The sequence below is a fragment of the Protopterus annectens genome, chromosome 5.part0 (genome assembly GCF_019279795.1).
Source record: "Protopterus annectens isolate FY-2018-M chromosome 5.part0, PAN1.0, whole genome shotgun sequence".
NCBI lineage: Eukaryota > Metazoa > Chordata > Ceratodontiformes > Protopteridae > Protopterus > Protopterus annectens.
Genome location: NC_056735.1, coordinates 136,023,779 through 136,044,136, shown reverse-complemented (window position 1 = coordinate 136,044,136; position 20,358 = coordinate 136,023,779). Strand labels below are relative to the sequence as shown.

Sequence of the window (20,358 nt, the reverse complement as noted above, 5' to 3'; positions counted from 1 at the left end):
TTGTATTTGAAAAGCTCACTCTACCTCCCCTTGAGCCAGTTGCAACTGCAGAGCTGAAATTCCTTTCTTGGAAAACAGCCTTCCTTCTAGCCATCACTTCAGCAAGAAGAGTGTCTGAATTACAGGCCCTCATGGCAGTGGAGACCTTCATTATCTTCCATGCTGACAGGGTGTCCTTCAGGACCAACCCTTCCTTTATGCCCAAGGTGGTATCCAGTGTGGCCCTTAGTCAGTCCATTAATTTGCCAACCTTCTTTTCTAATCCACAGAACAAAGGAGAATGAATACTGCACTCTTTGGACGTGCACAGACAACTTCAATTTTACTTGGACAGGACTAAGCCTCTCAGAAAAACTGAACAGCTGCTAGTTGCCTTTGCTGCAGGGGCAGAGGGGAAGGTTGTTTCAAAGCAAACCATTTCTAAATGGATAGGCCATTGCATTCATTTTCTATAAGCACCATGGAAAACCTACCCAACAGGGGATAAGATCACATTCCACCAGGGCTGCATCTACTTCAGCAGCCTTTCTCAGAGATGTTCCTACCAGGGACATCCTAGAAGCTGCTACCTGGAGTTCTGTTCATACCTTCACCAAGCATTACCGCTTGCCTATTTTCTCTAAATCCAGAGCTAGTTTTGCCACAGAAGTCCTGCAGGGCCTAATAGCTAGTCCTAATGCTCTCTACTTGCCTCCTCCCTTCCTTAGCTTTGGGAATCTACCCAAATGTAATGACTGCAACAGTGGAACATGAAGAACATAGTACAGTTGTGTACACTTACCATAAATGTAGATGTTCAAGTGTATTCACTGTTGCAGTCCTGGTTACCCTCCCACCAGCCCCCTGACTTCTACTTGCTATACCTCTCTTCTGGTTTACTGTATTTAAGCTTTCTGGTGTATTTGCTTATAATTGGAGGTGTAACCTTATATATAATTGCTTCCCATTATGGGGGCACCTGACATCTGGGGCAAGAAAAACTGATGTAATGGCGTCAGCTGCATGCTTTATACCCCTGACTACCTGACGTCATGGAAGATGAGACAGCAACCGACGCAGGACCCAAGACTTTGGTAATCAGGCCGGCTGAGGGCTACCTGCAAGCAAATAACCCAAATGTAATGACTGCAACAGTGAATACACTTGAACATCTACATTTATGGTAAGTATACACAACTGTACTTTCTGTACTTCGAAGGCATGCTTGGCTTAAGGAACAGACCTTGCCAGACCATGTCAAATCAAAATTATTGGACGCACCATTGAACAAAGACAGCACCAAGGCAGAAAAGGTCTTAAAAAAGATGGATGAGAAAGCCAAATCTATGGAGACAGTTAGACTTTTTACAGGTCCAGCCTCCGAAGTTCAGTAGGCATTGCCCCTCCAAGCACTGGTCCTTTCCGTCCCCCTCCAGGCCAGTTCAACCAAGACCCGGGGGAAGCAGACCCCCCCCCCCCCATACATCAGTCCCAGAGAATGCAGAGATCTAAGCAATGGAGTTCCTTATCTTCAAAAACAGGAAGTGCTAAGCCACCCCCTTACGGTAAGAACTCACAATGACTTTTACACCTCCACCCCTTACCTCTGCCCACCTGCTTGTGCCCCTAGGAGGAAAACTCTCCTTCCTTGCAAACAACTGGGCCTCTATTATCAACGACCGTTGCGTCCTTAACATAGTTTCCCAGGGATTCAAATTTTATTTCCACACTCTGCCAACCCCAAAAGGGTTCTCAGATCTTCCTCGAAACCAGTGGCAGAGGCCAAAAAGCAAGTCCATTCCCTGCTCTCCATGAGGGCAATACAGCATGTTCCTGCAGACCAGATAGGCCAAGGTTTCTATTCCAGACTCTTCCTGGTACTCAGAAAAGAGGGCACCTGGTGCCCAATTCTCGATCTATCCATTCTAAACACCTTTCTGGTGATACCAAAATTCAAAATGCTCATCCTCCAGCAGTTTCTTCCTATGCTTTCCAAGGATGCTTGGTTAGCCACCCTAGACCAAAAAGAGGCCTACCTACACATCCCAATCAGGAAATCTTGCAGGAAACATCTAAGTTTCAGGGCAGGATCTATGCACTCTCAGGTCTCTGCGCTTCCTTTTGGCTTATCCACTGCTCCCAGAGTTTTCACAAAATGCCTGGCTCCAGCCATTGCTTTTTGCAGAGAAAGAAATATTCAGATTTACCCCTACTTAGACAGTTGCCTGATTCAGGCAGACAGTCAGGAAAAGCTGTTACAGCACCTGACCTTTGTAAAGGACCTGCTGACCTCCCTAGAGTATACTATCAATGAAAAGAAATCAAAACTAGTCCTCACACAAAAAGTTGTATTCCTGGGAGCAAGCCTGGACACAGCATCCCAGATGGCATTCCTTACTCCAGAAAGACAAGCCTACCTGACAGGCTACTTCTCTCAACTAGCCACCAGAACCCCGTTATCCGCAAGGAAAATCCTGCAAGCTCTAGGGTTCATGGCCTCCTGCATTGTACTCATTCCATATGCCAGACTGCATATGAGGAAACTACAATGGTACCTAAAAAGCCCTTGGTGTCAACACTCTCAAGACCTGGAAACTATCATACCTATGATACCCGGTCTAAGGAAAGATTTTCTTTGTTGGGCAGCAGCATGCAACCACAGCAAGGGACTTCTCTTCTCACAACGCCACGCCGCCCAGACCCTCACCACAGATGCATCAGACTATGCCTGGGGTGCACACCTGGAAGGCAGGTTTATTCAGGACCATTGGAGCCCAAATCAAATACATCTGCACATCAACCAAAAAGAGATGCTAGCTGTTCAGCATGCCCTGACAGCTTTCAGACCCTTAGTCTCCCTGGGGCCTCTAGTGATCAAAACTGACAACACCACACTGATGTGGTATATCAACAAGCAGGGAGGGGTTCACTCTTATCCTCTCTGCATGCTCGCCATGACCCTTTGGCACATGGCCTCAGCCATGCAAATAAACCTGCTAGCACAGTTCCTGCCGGGCACCCTAAACTCTCTGGCAGACAACTTAAGCAGAAACCTGCTAGACCCACACGAGTGGCAGCTAGACCACAGAACCTTCAACTTTGTAACCCAGAAATGGGGCACCCGAAGGTGGATGTTTTTGCCTCCCAGTCCAATCCATCAGCTCAGCAAATTCTGCACCAGGAAATCTCACAGCAAGGCCTGGAAAGTGGATGCTCTATCCTTCCAATGGGTGAACCTCTCGATCTCTGCATTTCCCCCCTCTACCTCTCATTTCAAGGGTATTGCTCAAAATAAGGGAGAAAAAAACAAGGGCAGTCTCGATTGCCCCACACTGGCCATGCCAGCAGTGGTACCCGCTGCTGCGCAGCCTGTCACCTCTGCCACCATGGCACCTACTTCAGATCCTAACACTCCTGACCCAGAAGAATGGAGAATTCATGCATCCACAATTGCAGACCCTGAACCTGGCAGCCTGGCTTATTCCCTGACTTCTCCTCCAGCTGCCAGCCTAAGCAAACAAGTCCTGGATGTTATACGTGAGGCCAGACGCCCCAACACTAGAAGATCCTATGCTGACAAGTGAAAAAGATTTTGCACCTGGATCCAAGCTAAGAGAGCCGAAACAGCACAGCCCTCCCCATCTCTCATCCTGGATTACCTAGCAAACCTACTACACAGGGGGCCTATCCTTCTCTTCTATTAAAATTCATGCCTCTGCCATCTCTGTTCATTACAGCACAGAGCCACCACTCTTCTCACACCCTCTCATAAAACAGTTCCTAAGAGGGGCTAACAACTTAAGGTCACCCAGAAGAGCTCCTACCCCAGCTTAGGACCTTAACTTTGTGTTGGAAAAGCTCACCCTTGCCCCCCTTTGAGCCTGTAGCTTCAGCAAAGTTAAAATTCCTCTCTTGGAAAACAGCCTTGCTTTTGGCCATCACTTCAGCTAGAAGAGTTTCAGAGCTACAAGCACTCATGACTGTAGTGCCTTTCATCATTTTCCGTGCTGACAGGGTCTCCCTCAGGACTAACCCATCCTTCATGCCTAAAGTGGTGTCCAGTGTGGCTCTCAACTAATCCATTCATTTGCCCACCTTTTTCCCTAACCCACAAAACAAGGGGGAAATGATTCTGCACTCTCTAGATGTGCACAGACAGCTCTGATTCCACCTGGATAGGACTAAATCTTTTAGAAAAACTGACCATTTGCTAGTCAGCTTCGCAGCAGGGGCAGAGGGCAAGGCCATATCCAAACAAACAAACAATCTCCAAATGGATAGCACACTGCATCCATTTTTGCTACAAACAGCATGGGAAACCACCCCCAAAGGGGGTCAGGACACATTCTACCAGGGCAACCTCCACCTCTGCAGCTTTTCTCAGAGAGGTCCCCACCAGGTTCATCCTGGAGGCTGCAACATGGACTTCTGTTCATACCTTCACCAAGCATTACCACCTGCCTATCTTCTCCAAATCCAGGGCAGGCTTTGCCACCTCAGTCTTGCAGGGCATCCTAGCCAGCCCCAAGTCTTCTTGACTGCCCCCACCATTTTTTTCAGCTTTGGGAATCAACCCAAGTGTGATGACTGCAACAGTGAAACATGAAGAACATATTACAGTTGTGTACACTTACCATAAATGTAGATGTTTGAGTGTATTCACTGTTGCATTCCTGGTTTCCTACCCTCCATCCCCCTTGTCTCTCTCTCTCTCTCTCTCTCTATCTTGCTCTTCCTCTCTCCTTACAGGGAATTTTTGGTATGTACTTTCTACTGGTGGTGTTCTTCCACCATAATCTAGCTCCCTATTTGGGGGCTCCTGACAGTTGGGGCAAGAAAAACTGATATAATGGCGTCAGTTGCTTGATTTTATACCATTGATGACCTGACATCAGTCCCGGAGCAATAGCAACTGACGCAGAAATACTAAGCCTCTGGTATTCAGGCCGACTGATGGCTACCCCTGGCAGGATAACCCAAGTGTGATGACTGCAACAGTGAATACACTTGAACATCTACATTTATGGTAAGTATACACAACTGTACTTTTTCCCCTCATCCATAGCCATAGTGATCATCTTAAAGAAGTTCAGGTTAAGTAGGCAAGAACTTCCCTTAACAATGCCAAATTTGGATGAGTCCGGTGTCTATAGGTTGCAGATGTCCCTGTTGATCATTTCCATTATAATTCATTTCAGTGCTTTGCATATTAGACTTGCCATATTGATGGGTCTGTAGTTCCCAGGGTCAGTTGATGGTCCAACCACATGAAAAGTGATGACTGTTGTGGCCCTCCATTCACCTGGCATGTAACTTGTTTTGAGGCTGTAGTTTGAAGAAGGCCTCAGGTGGACCTGCTAGTTCATGTTTTAGGCTATTTAGTAGGCAACTGGGGGGGTACTGTCGGGGCCCACTGAAGCAGTGTTTTTGGCCTTAGTGAACACCTCTAGGACCTGATCCTTCTTGATAGTTGGGGGTATGCTAAAAGGGATTTCACAGGGGGACATGGGGGTTGAAGTTGGAGCTAAATTTATCATCCATTAGATTTATGTCACCATTTTCCAAGATTCCTGACAGAGCTGAAGAAGGCCTTGTGATTGCCCTTAACCTGGGAGACTATCCTGATATTGTAATTGACCTTGCTGAACTTTATTAGACCTCTTAGTTTCTTGTTCAGTTGAATCAGAGAGCTCTTGTCTCTGTGCGAATTGCTCTTCCTGATTTTGGCTGACTTTTTTTCTTTTGTTATATAGCCTGTTAAGCTAAGGATTCCACCAGTGTGGTTTGTTCATGGTGTTAGATTTAGGCTTACTTCTGGTAGGTATGGCAATAATTCTGCAAAGGTAAGTGTGTTTTTGGGGTTTGGGAGAGCCATGAATTCTGAGAAACTGTCATTTAACAGGATGTAGTTTGCTTTAGTACAGTTCCTGTTACTGATTTAGTTGGGTTTTCTGGGTTGAATTTTATTTCGAGGGAGACATGTCCTCACCAGTGAAGACATGACACATCTATACAGTGACCACTGCTATCAGCAAAACTGTAATGATTTCTTTGTCAGTGGTTTCATGCTTCTGGCTTAGGCTCTTCGGTATGAATAGGAGTGAAATATTTTCTTACTTTTGATTAGACTGTGAAAAGGTTTTGCCAACAACATTACTGAAATCAAATCCTCCAGGAAGGCAATTGTGGATTTCTTCTGCATGTTCCTCACTTGATCGGCTTACCTTCCTGGTGGATTTGTTTGATTTGTTGTTTTTTGTTGTCCACCTGAGGAGGTTGTATTTTTAGACCATTGCTGATATGTTTCTTTTGTAATGATTGATTTTGCCTTTGGCATTTTATAGAAAAATGGAAGTTGCAGTTGTTGGTGTTAAGATTTAACAATATGTTTTGGCTGTTTTCAGTTCCAGAGTACCAATAGCAGAGTTTTCTTCCTGTTCTGAAGATGGACACTTTTTCCTGTTACGGCTGTGTTAAGGCAGATAATAAACACAGCACTGTAGAAATGAAAATGTATTTATTTTTTTTTCCAGTTCCTTGGAGTTGCCCTACACTACACCACTAGAAAACAAGCAGCGCAAGAGCCTTGCAACAAAGTTGTCATTACATCAGGTGTCATCAAGCAGCTCAAAACTGAGAAATCTTCCAAAATCAAGAGGTACTTGCACTATATATATATATATATATATATATAGATATACATGCTGTGGTGGAACATTCTCTTGGACATCCTGTAGAATATTTTTGAGATAGAGGCTATACTGTAAAATCCATGCAAATTCGTGGCACAGCACTGTACTTGCATTTTGCAACACTTTTGACCAGGGATGTCAGAGGGTTGGAAGTGGTCTAGTATATTGTAGTAATTGTCTTCAGTTGCAGGGATAGAAAAAAAATGTTCTTCATGGATTACAGGGATCTGCCATTGTCTAGCACAAATGTTGAGCAGACAGTAGTTGGAGCCTGTTGTGTGGTGTAATTTTATGTAGGCATGCCAATATCCAGTGTGGGAAAGTGGTAGATATCATTAGCCAGGTTAATGCCACCAGTTTATAATTTAATGCGGAACCAGAACAACACACTATCAAATTACCCCAAGTGCAGGCCAAGATGAAAATGCATTTTACATCCAAAAATAATTGAACATGCCCCTTAATAGGAAACCATGAACACTTGGAAGTGGATAACAGTTCTGCATGTCTCGCAGGAAAACCTTGTATGGGAGTTCTACAAGTCTCGCAAAAACATCTGAGGAACTACGCGATTATGTTGTTGGAAGGGGGTCACATTCATATGACCAGTTAATTTTAGTGATCTCAAAGAATGGGTCTTTTATTGAAGTATGCCTAATGGAATATGGTAAATACTTTCAGAAAAATAGAGAGCCACAAAACTTTCTGCCTAAGTAAATGGAGCTTTGCAGTTTGGTGGTTGGAACAATGAAACCAGACAAATACAGAGGTCAAGAGCAAACGATGACTAGTGTGTCAGCTAAGCCTCATGACCCAGTTTTCTTTTGCCTTCCTGCTAGCCTGCATATCTTCATGATTTAATAGTGTTGTCCATCCCCTTCCCTGTATTCTTCCAGTCCACTTAGACTTCCTCTGACCATTTATTAGTACTGTTCAAAGTCTGTCTGCTGTAGTGTGGCTGTTTCTGAAATAGGCCATTTGGTTGTGAAGTTTAAAGTCATTTGTTTTGTACCTTAGATGCTGACATTTCATTATTTTGTAGTTCTTTCAAAGTCAGTGTTGGTGGTATAGAGGGATAAAGCCCTGACGACCCAAGTTTGATTAGTGGCTTGACAGCACTGGCAGGGAGGATGGGATGCATGCCTTTCATGGAGGAGAGGGCAAGGTGAAACTGGACACGTAACGTGTCAGTGTCCCCTTGGAGAAAGAGGCAGGGAAAAATGTGCATGTTTTGGGAGTGAGCATTCAGTTCACCAAACACTAGTAATAGTGTACAGACTTTATAGTGGGTGTGCGGGAGTATATCACCATGTGGGAAGATATTGAGCCTCAGTGGTGATAGGGATTGCTTGTTCCCTCACCCAGGAAGGTGAGATTAGGCAAATACAATGCCCTCTGTCTAGAAGTGAGCAAGCCAGAGCCGGCTTGAGCTTGTCTAGAAATTGACTTTAAGCTCTGCTCTGGCTTGTGAACCAGCAGAAATTGCAAGTTTTTTCTTGTTATTGAGTAACTGCTGACTGTTGGACTTTTCATTCAAACCAGACCCTGCAGATTGAGAATGCTTTCTATTAGGTCCAGTCTGACTATTGAGGGTGGCTAGAATACCAGATAAGGTGATGCTGCATGCCACAGTGGTGTAAAGGGAGACTATTTAAACATATTTCATGGGAGATGACTATTACAAGACACTGTAGTTAAACAATTCTTTTTTATGAGAATTTGCAGCTCATTTTTAGGATGAGGGTGCATTGTTTTCTTGCTTTCTCTGAGGGAGAGGAGCCTGTTTCAACAAGTTCAAGAGATCTTGGAAAGCACTACCAATGCTAAGGACAGCATGGGCAGAATTCTTTTGTGTTTCTTTCTTTTCACTGAGGTAAGTCCCTATCTCTCAATTGTCCCTGATTTTAGCTTAATGCTGTGAAACTTCAAGAGGTGCTTAATGTATATTTGGGGGTGAGTATGTGTCTGAAAGCAACACGTTGAAATTGTTACATTATTGTAGTAGTTTTTTTCTCTCCTTTTTTTACTTTATTCGCCATTAAGCATCAGAGATTTGCCCAGAGCTGGACTGCTTTTTTGGGGGAGGGATGTGGTGAGATCTTTTCCATGAAAGTACAAAGTCATCATATAATCACTGCTAGCAATAACAGTGATCTGATGGTGTCCTTTTCATTCTTCCTCATCAATGGGTTCAGATTCGATCCTCTGATCCAACTCAGCTGCATGCACTACACTTCAGATACAGCTCTCAACCTCCTCCCTCTACCCATAATGCTCTATTCCATCCCCAACACCCCAGATCTTGTTTGCCGCCAGTGTGGTTAGGCGTAGGTTCTGCTCTCAAGCATAGTAAGCAGTCTTTTTCTTATAATTATTACATTTTATTTGTAAACCTTCTTTTTTCTTAAAACATGTAGCTTTTTCTGTCCGTTTCCTCCTGCTAAAGTTTTTTGCTAGTGTTAGAATGTCTTCTGTCTTTTTTCTTGACTTCTACTCAGTTTGAGTAGTCTTGGTGCCATTGCTGGTACATCCCTTTTCATTACCTTTTTAGGTATTCTCCAGTGTACCATAGCTGGTATTCCTTTCCCTTTTTCTTTCTTATGCTATTTTTTTTAAAGGAACTGTTATTTAATATTTATTTGTTGTGAGATTTCATTTTTGGTTACGCTGTGCTTTTCTCATTTCCCATGTCGGAGAAACCAACTGACTTCAAAAAGTGCACTTCTGGGCATAAAATACCAAACTCAGATGCCCACAAGAAGTGCATGTATTGGCTAGGACCAGATGATCTTGACTTGCCCCATTTGCACCACTTTTAATCCCAGGGCATTATTGGACAGTTGCAATAAGCTGATTTTAAAAGTGTTGCTCCTGCTGCTTCTGGGGCTCAACCCCCCTTGAAGAATACCCAAATCAGTTTATTTGGATGTCAGGAAGAGATCTCCTCAGAAGTCCCCAAGGGCTTCTTCTAAACAATTGGAAAAGATTAGAAAAATTTCAAATTCGACCACCTCAGACCCAAAACCTCTTGGGCCATCCACTGATCCAAATCCTTCATCAGATCTGGAAGGTCTGGATCCTGTTGTCATTTCACCCTTGCCATCTATGTCATTTTTGGATCCTAGGATCTGAGATCTACTTCAAGCCGCAGATGCCATACACCAGAGTACGCACTGAAACCTGTCTCACCTTCTCTGCCAACTCAACTTTTTCAGACTCCGAAGAAATACTCTAGACCTTCATCGACAGTGTCTTCCAGATCTTCTAGGAGTTTCAGAAACCGATATGGATAGGATGATTCAGAAACTTCTCAGGACTCCGATCCAGATGGGGGTCCTGTCAGCTCCGTTCTCACCTGGATCTGTGAGTGCACCTGCTAAGTCCATTCTCTCTCCTTGTCCAATCTGACTAGCAGTTCCAGAGTCCCTGGATACGAGATCTTCGAGAGGTTCAGCATCAGAAACAAGGAAAGTACCTTCTTCAACTCCAGTGGTGTCCCTGACTGGTTCTGCTCCAGTATCCTCGGATCAGAGCAGATCTGATAACCGAGAGGTCAGTGCCATGTCTGAGGGTTGGGTTCAGCTCTGAATCTGCTGGATCCATCCCTTCCTCTTAGAGCCTCGGCCCTGGACAGCTAGGATCAGATTCTCCCCATTCAGGTTTGGATCTGGGGGTGGCCCCAACCAACCTTCCTCGGAAGCTTTGGTTCCGAAGGGGGGGGGGTCCCGCCTGTTCCTTTGGCATTCAAGATGGTAAAAAGGGCTTTCTCTCTTCACAGAGGGCTGTCCTCTTTTTTTTTTTCTCGTATCCTACCCATCTCCCATCTTTGATTCCACTCTCTGAACTCATGAGGCCTATTTCACAGGGACAGTCACTTCTAGGAAATCTCTAGACAGTTATTCAAGAGGAATTTCCCCCTCCTCTGATACCTGTTCCTGAACACTGCATAGAGAACGTTCCTTGGAAGAGGACGTGTAAGAGGAGGCACATAGATTCACCCATGAAGTCTGTTACAGAAGACACTGAATTTGATGAGGGAGAAGGATCACACAGATCGCCACCTGATGACATCTCCTTTGGAGATAACCTTGAGATCTTCAAACAGAAGGGTGGCTGGTCTGCCCAGTCTTCTTGCCCTGAAGAATCAGTGTTTCTGGAGGCTTTCAGTTCTTAACCATCTACGTCTTGGGTGACCTCCTGATGGAGGAGCTGATTGACTTGGTTTCCCACTGGGCTTGGAAGGAACCGGACACTGTTGAACCTATTCCCAAGCACCTGGGTAAATTTCTGGTCACTCCTGCTGATAGACCCCACTGAAACAAGGGAGTCCCAGTTGCTGCTATGGTGGTGGCAGCAGCTAGCTGAGCAGAGCTGTTCTGTCCATTCACCGAAAAGTGGGTCCAGAGCGATGGACAGATGGACAGATTTGGAAAGTGATTGCTCACCTCAACTACATTTATGCTGAGGTTATTAAACTACTTGGAACACTGCACTCTGCTGCAGAGAGATTTGACTACGGAGTTATCAAGCACTCTGTCTGATTCCATGTCTCCCTGAGGATTTCAAAAACACATCCTCTCAACTTGCCACTCTACTGTCCATTTCAAATGCATAGATGACGTTGATCTCCCATGCAGCGGAAGGTACCTCACAAGCAGCTAGCCATAAGGAGACATGCCTGGATGCAGCTTTGCAATTTTGCGGAGCCCTTCAATATGTCCTTTGTCACTGCCCCCTTTTGATGGCACTTCCTTGTTCAGGCCATCACTTAAAGACACTATTACCTGCAGCGAGTAAGAGGGAAAGACGATGTCTGTCATAAAAATCAAGATGTGAAGTTGTTCAATCACGCCTTCATTCTTACTGATGGGTTCGGAGCCGAACAGCGGCTCCAATTCAGCCAAATAGCAAAGCTCAAGATCTCTAACAGCTCGAGACCAAGCCCTATCCCACAATGCACCACTACATTCCCCAGATCTAGTTTGCCACTGCAACTTATCGGGTGTTCTTTACAGCTCTTGGCCATTTATTGGATAGATAAGTGTGAATTTATAAAAATTCTACCTTTTCTTCTCTATATGTAGTGGTTAGTAGTTCTAGAAGTGTTGGCTTGTTGTCCGTTTGGACCTATATGCAGTTAGATACGTTTTCTTATTAGTGTGCTAAGATTCTTGAGCATGGCCCTGTTATGTTAGTAAGGTCGTTGGCCTTTTGTGATAGTTTATAGCTCTATCCCAGCCTGGTTAGGCTTGCTACAGTTTTTTTCACCTTTTACTTTAGCCGGTTAGGTTTTTGGCTGTTTTCTTGGCCGTTTTTGTTTTCAGACTAGAGGTTTCTTGTTATGCTGTTAGCCAGTTAGGCTCTTGTTGTTAGTTTTGCTGCCATTATAGCTAGTTTATAACCGACAGGCAGATACATATATATATATATATATATATATATATATATATATATATTTGTTCTCAGTCTTATTTGGATTTACTGTTTTTGAACCAAAATGTCAGAAAAGGCTAAATCAGGATTTAAGCGCTGTCCCAAATGCAATCAAAAAATGTCAATAACAGATGGCCATTCCACTTGTGTATACTGTCTAGGGGAGGTACACTTGCAGGAGGTTTGCTCCATTTGCCATGGCTTTAGCTCCAGGGTTTTAGCCGAGAGAAAGCGTAAGTTGGTTGAGAGGGGTATGATTAAAACAGCATTCCAGTCGGATTTGGACTCTGCTTCCAGTCAGCCAAAACCATCTTCTCCTGCATTGTCATCTGGTTCGGCACCGAAGAGCTCTTCGGTCCTGAAGTCATCTAAGAAGGCCATGGTCTCGGCTCCACTGCCATCGGAGCCGACCGTTCAGGTTGCTGGTATCAGTTCTGGAACCGGTGTCTCCTACCTTGAGGTCCCTGATTCTAGGGTCACTGGCTCTGTCAGTGGTATCCTCTCGGGCTTCTAGACTATCTGATTCGGATGTGGACCGAGTGGTACGGAGACTTCTACAGGACCCGGCGCTTGCAAAAATTCTGTCAGTTTCGACCCACGCAACCTCAAAACCGACAAAGTCCTCTCCTATTGTTGTTGCTCCTCCTCCGACTTGCACCAAGACTTGAGAGCCGGAGGAGGCCAGACAGTCGTTGGTGCCGACACTCACCTCTGAGGTATCGGTACCGACCACCCTGATATCCTCTGTTCTAGCTATGGAATCTGTGAGGCGACACTCTCCTGTCGGCTCCGGGAGGGGGAGTCAAACAGATACGTCTGTTCTGACTCTTCCTCTTGGGGCATCGACATGGATGAATTCTGCTCCTACCTTGGGCTCAGAGCCAGTGGTTCTGGTGCGGGAGGAGTCCTCGGTGTCTTCGGACCCGGGGGCTTCCTTGCATCAGAGCCATGGGGCTTTCAATGCTATGAGGCGGGCTTTGTCCCCCAGGACTTCCACAACCTCTGATATGGCCACCTCCTCCCAAAGGGTGCCTGCTTCTTCTCCAGTACCACAGGTTCACCATAAGCGTAGGGTCCCAGAGCCTCAGGATGCCCCCTTGGAGGAACCCTGCTATTCCGAGACTTCCCCAGAGATTCCCCACTGAGGAGGTCCCTCGGAAGACGCTATGTAAGAGGAGTCATCTAGATTCCCATCATGAATCCATCACGTCGGACACCGATTTGGAGGAATCGGAAGGTTCCTCAAGGTCCCCCTCTGAGGATATTTCCTTTGGGGATATCCTTGAGGTCCTTAAGCAGAGGGGGGACTGGCAGCCCCAAAACCCTACCGAGGATGAATCGGTGCTCCTGAAGGCTTTCGGGTCCCGACCCTCCACCTCTTGGGTGTTTCTGCCTTTTGATGCATTAATGGATCTTTTGTCTCGAAGGGCATGGGAGTCACCAGAGCCTATGGAGCCTGTTCCTAGAAGGCCAAACAAGTACATATCAACACTCCATGACAAGGCCTTTTTATCTAGCCCCATACCTGTTGATGACATGTTGGTGGCAGCAGCCACTAAAAAGGAGATGTCAGAGACTTCTACGTCTTTTCATCCTCATAATAGAGAATCTAGGATAATGGACAGATTCGGGAAGTGCATGTTCAGTTCTACGACCTTTGCACTTTGGTCTTTGAACTACCTGACCCACTTCACCCAAGAGATCTCCTCAAGGAGCTTGGAGATGCGCTCCAGGGTGCAGTAGCCGACTCTGTGACGGACAAGGTGACTCTCAGTTTGCTACCCTCAATTCCATTGTAAACTCGTCCATGCACCTCGTGTCTTACACAGATGATGGAACAAAAGTAGGGCTGTGGGTACAGGAATTGCTCTGCGGAGACCTTCCTGGATGCACCTTTGCTCTTTTGGGGAACCCTTTGTCATCATTTGTGAATGCCCCTTTCGATGGTTCCTCCTTATTTGGACCAAAAGTAAAAGAGACCCTCACCAGATGTGAGCAAGACTGTAAGACTCTATCTGTCGTTGGAATCCGTTTTTCTACTCCTACGAGACCTTATCCAAAAGGTCAATGGGGTGGGAAGATGTGGTTCCATAAGACCCAAGGAGCCTTTCTGAACTCACAAGGTGAAGCCTCCTCCAGGGGCAGAGGGGGAGGCAATGGTGGAAGACGATGCCCACGTGGCAGAGGGGGTCCGTAGAACCAAGGTGACAGGGATCAGTTCCTTGGGAAAACCTATCAGCACTCCTGAAAGGAGGCCCAACTGTCCTGCTTTGGAGGTAGTCGGGGACATTTGTCTTTTTACCTAGGCGCCTGACTAAATATCTCAGAAGACCGATGGGTACAGAACGTTAAATCCAGAGGATATTCCATCCCTTTTCACTCTTATCCCAGACCAACAAAAGGAATCCCAGACATTCCACCCAATTTATGGGATGTGGCATCCATAGAGGTCCAGAAGTTATTACAAAAAAAAAAGAGTCATCCAGCCAGTCCCAGCAGACCAGCAAGGATCCGGAACTTACTCAAGGTTCTTTTTGATACCAAAGAAGATAGGGGACTGGAGACCTATTCTGGACCTCAGCAGGCTCAACAAATATGCGGTAAAGACAAAGTTCCGGATGGTCACGCTTCAGTCCATTCTCCCGTTTTTAGGGAAAGACGATTGGATGTGCTCTGTCAATCTACAGGATGCATACTACCATATAAAAATGGCCAGGCCATCCAGGGATAATCTGCGCTTCCAGCTGGGAGCCAGTTATTTCCAGTTTCGGGCACTGTCCTTTGGTCTCTCTACAGTCCCCAGAGTATTCACCAAATGCATGGCAGTGGTCATGGCTCACTTGAGGCATTCAGGAATACAGGTTTTTCCTTACTTGGACGACTGGCTCCTTATTGCCCCCACCAGGCATCTGCTTATTCGGGCAAGGGGCACTACCAGGGATCTGTGTTCACAGCTGGGCATTAAGATAAATGTAGAAAAGTCTGCCTTATTGCTGTCGCAGCGTTCAGTCTTTATAGGAGCAGACTTAGACACGGTCAGCATGTCCCTGAAGCTCCCTCCCGAAAGGGTTATTGTCCTCCAACAACAGATTGTGGATCTCCTGTCAAAGTGAAAAGTACCAGCATCACAGATTCTCAAACTGCTCAGCACGATGGCAGCAGCAATTATTCCAATACCCCTTGTGAGATCCCACATGCGCATTCTTCAGTGGCTGCTTTTCACGCAATGGACCTTTCAGGAATTACCCTTAAAATCATCTAGTCTTGATTACTGAGTCTTGCAAGAAAGACCTTCGCTGGTGGCTAATGTTGGAAACAGTGACTATGGGCCGCCCATTTGTTCTTCCCTCTCCAGTCGCAACGGTGACCACGGAAGCCTCCCTGATCGGAGGGGGGGGGCATTATCAGGGACGGACAGCCCAAGGTACTTGGCAGGCTCACGAGACTCATTTGCACATAAACGTCCTGGAGATGAGAGCGGTTCTTCTAGCGTTGCAGGCCTTTCAGGACTCTCTTCCCCTAGGCACGATTGCAATCCAGTTGGGCAACATGTCGGTCGTCTGGTACATCAGCAAACTAGGAGGAACCAAATTCTGCCCCCTTGTCGAGAGGCTCTGAGATTATGGAATTGGGCAGAGTCCATCCAGCGTTTTCTGATTGCTACGCACATCCCGGGGAAATCCAGCATAGTAGGGGACAGACTCAGCAGAGATTATTTTCCGCAGATGGGGCCAGCCTTGCTGTGACCTTTTTGCCACCTCCACAAACACCAAGTGCAGCAACTACTTTGTCCTGATCCCTCAACAGGGTCAGCCACCGAGGGACGCTCTGGTCCACGATTGGCCTCCGGGACTCCTTTATGCTTTCCCCCTTTCCGCTGATCCCCAAAGTATTGTAGAAAGCCAGTTTCCTGGGCAGGATACTCATCTTAATTGCCCCCTATTGGCCTCATCAAATTTGGTTTCCATTTCTGAAGCCTCCTCTACTAGAAGAGCTGTAGATCCTGGACCCAGTGCCGGATCTGTTGACCCATTCGTCAGGAGCTCTTCATCCCTCTCTTCAGTCCATCAAACTGACAGCTTGACTGATGTAATTCCCAGAATAGCCAGGTTCCAGAATCATTCTGAAGAAGCACGACATATCCTTTTGTCATCACCCAAATCATGTACTAGGAAACTTTACCTAAGCAAGTGGAAAATTTCCATTTGGGCACAACAGAATAATATTGATCCTTTCCAGGTGTCTGTAGCAGATATACTGGAATTACTAACTAAACTATTCAACGAAGGAGCTACAGCAGCAACCATTTGAGTCCAACTCGCTGCTATTTCTAATTTTCATTTAGGGGCAGCCAAAAATGGTATCATGTCTCATAAGCTGGCTAAGGCTTTTTTGAAAGGTACTATGCATTTAAAACCACCGATCAGATCTCCCACTACTCCCTGGAACCTAAATCTAATCTTGTCCAGAATTATTTTTCCACTCTTTGAACCTGCCTTTTCTCGTGAGCTCAAGTTTCTTTCATGGAAGACTATATTCTTAGTGGCTATTACATCGGCACGTAGAATTTCAGAATTGCAAGCCCTTTCCATCAAACCGCCCTACCTAGTATTTCATAAAGATAGGGTTTCCCTCAGGACAAATCCATTGTTTCTACCCAAGGTATGTTCTGAATTTACACTGAATCAGACGATTGAGTTACCTGTATTTTTCCCTAATCATTCAAACCAACTGGAATATATGCTTCACAAACTTGATGTGCATAGACAACTTCGATTTTATTTGGACAGAACAGAAGATCTCAGAAGGGCTGATAAGCTGTTTGTCTCCTCCTCAGATTCATGAAAAGGTACACCTGTGTCCAAACCTACCTTATTGAAATGGCTCTCTGATTGTATCTCATTTATCTACAGTAAAGCGGGTATTGCATTACAGAACAAGGTCAAGGCTCATTCTACAAGGGCAGTTTCTACTTCTGCAGCCTTCTTGACCAGGCTGTTTATAGATTCTATTTGTGCAGCTGCTACCTGGTCAAATCCGCATACTTTTATATCTCATTACAAAGTGGACAAGGCCTCTAGGGACAGAGCTTCATTTGGATCTGCTGTCCTGAAACAGGTACTCACATGAGCCACCCAAGATTGTGGTGCTGGGGATGCTACCCATCAGTAAGAATGAAGGCGAGATTGAACAACTTCACATTAAGAAGTTATGTACTTACCATAACATTCCATGTGAGTTGTTACTCTCAGCTTCATTATTACGGCCCTCCCTCCTACCCTCTTCCTATGTCCGAAAGCACGAGAGGTATCACTTGGTTGGTTTTGGTTTTCTTGAAGATGTTTCCTTTTACCCTGGATGTATGATTTCCTCAAAATCTGGGATAGCTTTCTACTCTGGTTGGCAGCAAACAAGAACTCGGGAATGTAGTGGTGCATTGTGGGGTAGGGCTTGGCTTCCAGCTGTTAGAGACCTCGAGTTTTGCTATTTGGCCAATTCGGAGCCAACGTTCAGCTCCGAACCCATCAGTAATAATGAAGGCGAGAGTAACAACTCACATGGAACATTATGGTAAGTACATAACTTCTTCTTTTCTATCCCTCAACAGACCTTCTCTAGGAACCAATGAGGTGGTAAGATGATGTGTTTCCAAAACTCTCAGTTACCTTTCCAGGATGTGCTTGGGGATAATTCCTCCAGAGGCAGAGGAGGAAATTTTAATGGTAAATGTTGCCCTAGAGGCAGAGGGAGGCCGCAGAACCAGGGCTTTAGAGATGCTTTGTTCAGATAGACCCTATTAGTACTCCTGAAGCGCTACCCGACTGTCCAACTCTGGAGGCAGTCTGAGATCTTTTCTCTTTGCACCTTGATGCCTGGACAGATATCACAAAAGATTCATAGATACAAAGAATCATGTCCAGAGATTACTACATACCATTTTCCCTTATTCCTCCTCCTACTTGAAAAAGAAAACTTCCCAACATTCCACCCAGTCAGAGGAAAGATGCAGCAGAAGAAATACAAAAGCTTCTACAAAAAAAGAGTCGTCCAAGAGGTTCCACTTGACCAGATAAGATTTGGAACTTACTCATGCTTCTTTTTAGTGCCAAGGAAAACAGCGGACCCAAGGCCCATTTTGGATCTAAGCAAGTTGAACCAGTGGGTAAATAAGACTAAGTTCCATATGGTCACGGTTCAGTCCATCCTGCCTCTTCTGCACAAGGACGATTGGATGCACTTCATAGATCTCCAGGATGCATACTATCATATAAACATAGACAGGTGATCCAGGAAACCAGGTTTCCAACACTTTAGGTGTCTCAATAAACCATGCCAAGTCAAACCTAGTCCTGGTATAGACTTTAGAATTCATAGGGACTCTCTTGAATATTACAACTCTGATGGCTTCCTTACCCCTCCATTGCATCACATCTTTGAGACATCTCGTTTGGTCTCTACTCTCTCACCTGTCTCCTCCAGCAAGATTAGTACTACAGGCTCTGAGGTCGATGTACGCTACCATACTTCTGGTCCCTCTATGCAAATTCTTCAGTGGACCTTGGCAGTACAGTGGTCTGTACTTTATCAGCATCTTTTGTTTCCCGTAAGACTCACATCAATCTGCAAATGTCATATTTGCTGGTGGATTCAGTCCAGTGACCTATTTCTGGGCAGAACGCTCATCCTTTTACCCCTCCCCAAGTTGCCACAGTGATCGTGAATGCTTCCCAGCTGGGGCATGGGGGTGGGTGCATTTCTTGGGAAAGATGATCCAAGGCACATGATCCCCTGTGGAGACTAAGTTGCATATCAGTGTACTATAGATGACAGCAGTCTTCCTAACACTGCAGGCATTTCATGACATTCTCCCTGTGTGGACTATTGCAGTTCAAGCAGACACCATCTCAGTAGTCTGGTACTTCAGCAAGCAAGGAGGAACTCGATCTTATCCACTATGCAAAGAGACCATGAGGGTTTGGGAATGGGCAGTCACTTCAGAATGCTTTCTCATTACAACACACATCCCGGAGAAAACCCAACGTCATAGCAGACAGGCTCAGCAGATCCATTCTGATGCTGCATGAGTGGTCTGTCAATCATTTGGGAACGAATATGATCTTCAGCTGCTAGGGCCAACCTTTCAGCAACCTGTTTGCCTCACCCCTCAACAACAAGTGCAGCAAGTACTTTGCTCTGAATCCCCCCCTCCGGGGAAGTCACCAAGAGATGCTCAGATTCACGATTGGCCCCCGGTTCTCTTATATGCCTACCCCTCTCTTCCTCTGATTCCAGAATTCTTGCAGAAAGCAAGCAGGCTGAAGAGCTCAGTCATCCTTATTGCCCTCTTCTGGCCTCGGCAGGTATGGTTCCCTTTCCTGCAGTCTCACATGTGATATCCTCCATGGATAACTGGAACCACTCAGGATCTCCTGTCTCACCCATCGAGAATTAGAATTCACCACCCCAATTTCCAGTCCTCTAGCTAACTGCATGGTTTCTCTGCTTCCAGTAATGGACAGTCCAGGCTTTCTTCCCCAATTTGCGATGTTATCTTTGCCTCCCAGAAAGCTTCTACCAAGAAAGTCTACAGAAACAAATTGAAAAGATTTTCTATTTGAGCCTCCAACTAGAATATTGACCCCTTTTCAGCACCAACTTCAGCCATCCTTTATTTTCTAATAACTCTTTTTAAAGAAGGAGGCAGTTTTTCTACAGTTCAGCTTCAGTTGGCAGTGATTTCAAATTTCGATTCTGGAACCAAATATGTCCAAATTGTCCAGATTATATACAGCCTTTATGAAGGGCATTTTTCTCCTCAGACCCCCAATAAAGGACTCTTCTCCTCCTTGGGACCTTACTGTGGTCCTTCAGAAATTAACTCTGCAATCTTTTGAACTGGCAGACAAATGTGATCTGTAGTATCGTTCTTGGAAAATGATGATCTTAGTAGCTCTTACTTAAGGAAAAAGAATTTCTGAGCGCCAGGCATTTTCAGCTAAGCCTCTTTACATTATTTTCCATAAAGACAAGGGTGCATCTGCAGACAAACCCTTCCTTTCTTTCTAAAGAGACGACTGAAAGTAACATTAACTAGTCCATACAATTACTAGTCTTCTTTCCAAAATTTATGAATAAGGGAGAATACATGCTTCATCTCCTTGATGTGCACAGACCATTACTTTTTTATCTTCACATTACAAACCAGTTCAGGAAGTCCGATCAGCTTTTTGTTTCTTTTTCCCTTAATCTGTTG

The 20,358-nt window shown here is 45.3% G+C and overlaps 1 protein-coding gene across 2 annotated transcripts in view; it reads left to right on the top strand.

Annotated features, from left to right (window-relative positions):
* TMEM131 (transmembrane protein 131) overlaps nucleotides 1-20,358 on the top strand; it is a 3,850,119-nt gene that overhangs the window by 3,483,853 nt on the left and 345,908 nt on the right. For both annotated transcript variants that reach the window (XM_044072169.1, XM_044072168.1), the window contains exon 34: nucleotides 6,513-6,637. In XM_044072169.1, the coding sequence (XP_043928104.1) occupies nucleotides 6,513-6,637 (125 nt within the window). The remainder of the gene's footprint in view (nucleotides 1-6,512; nucleotides 6,638-20,358) is intronic.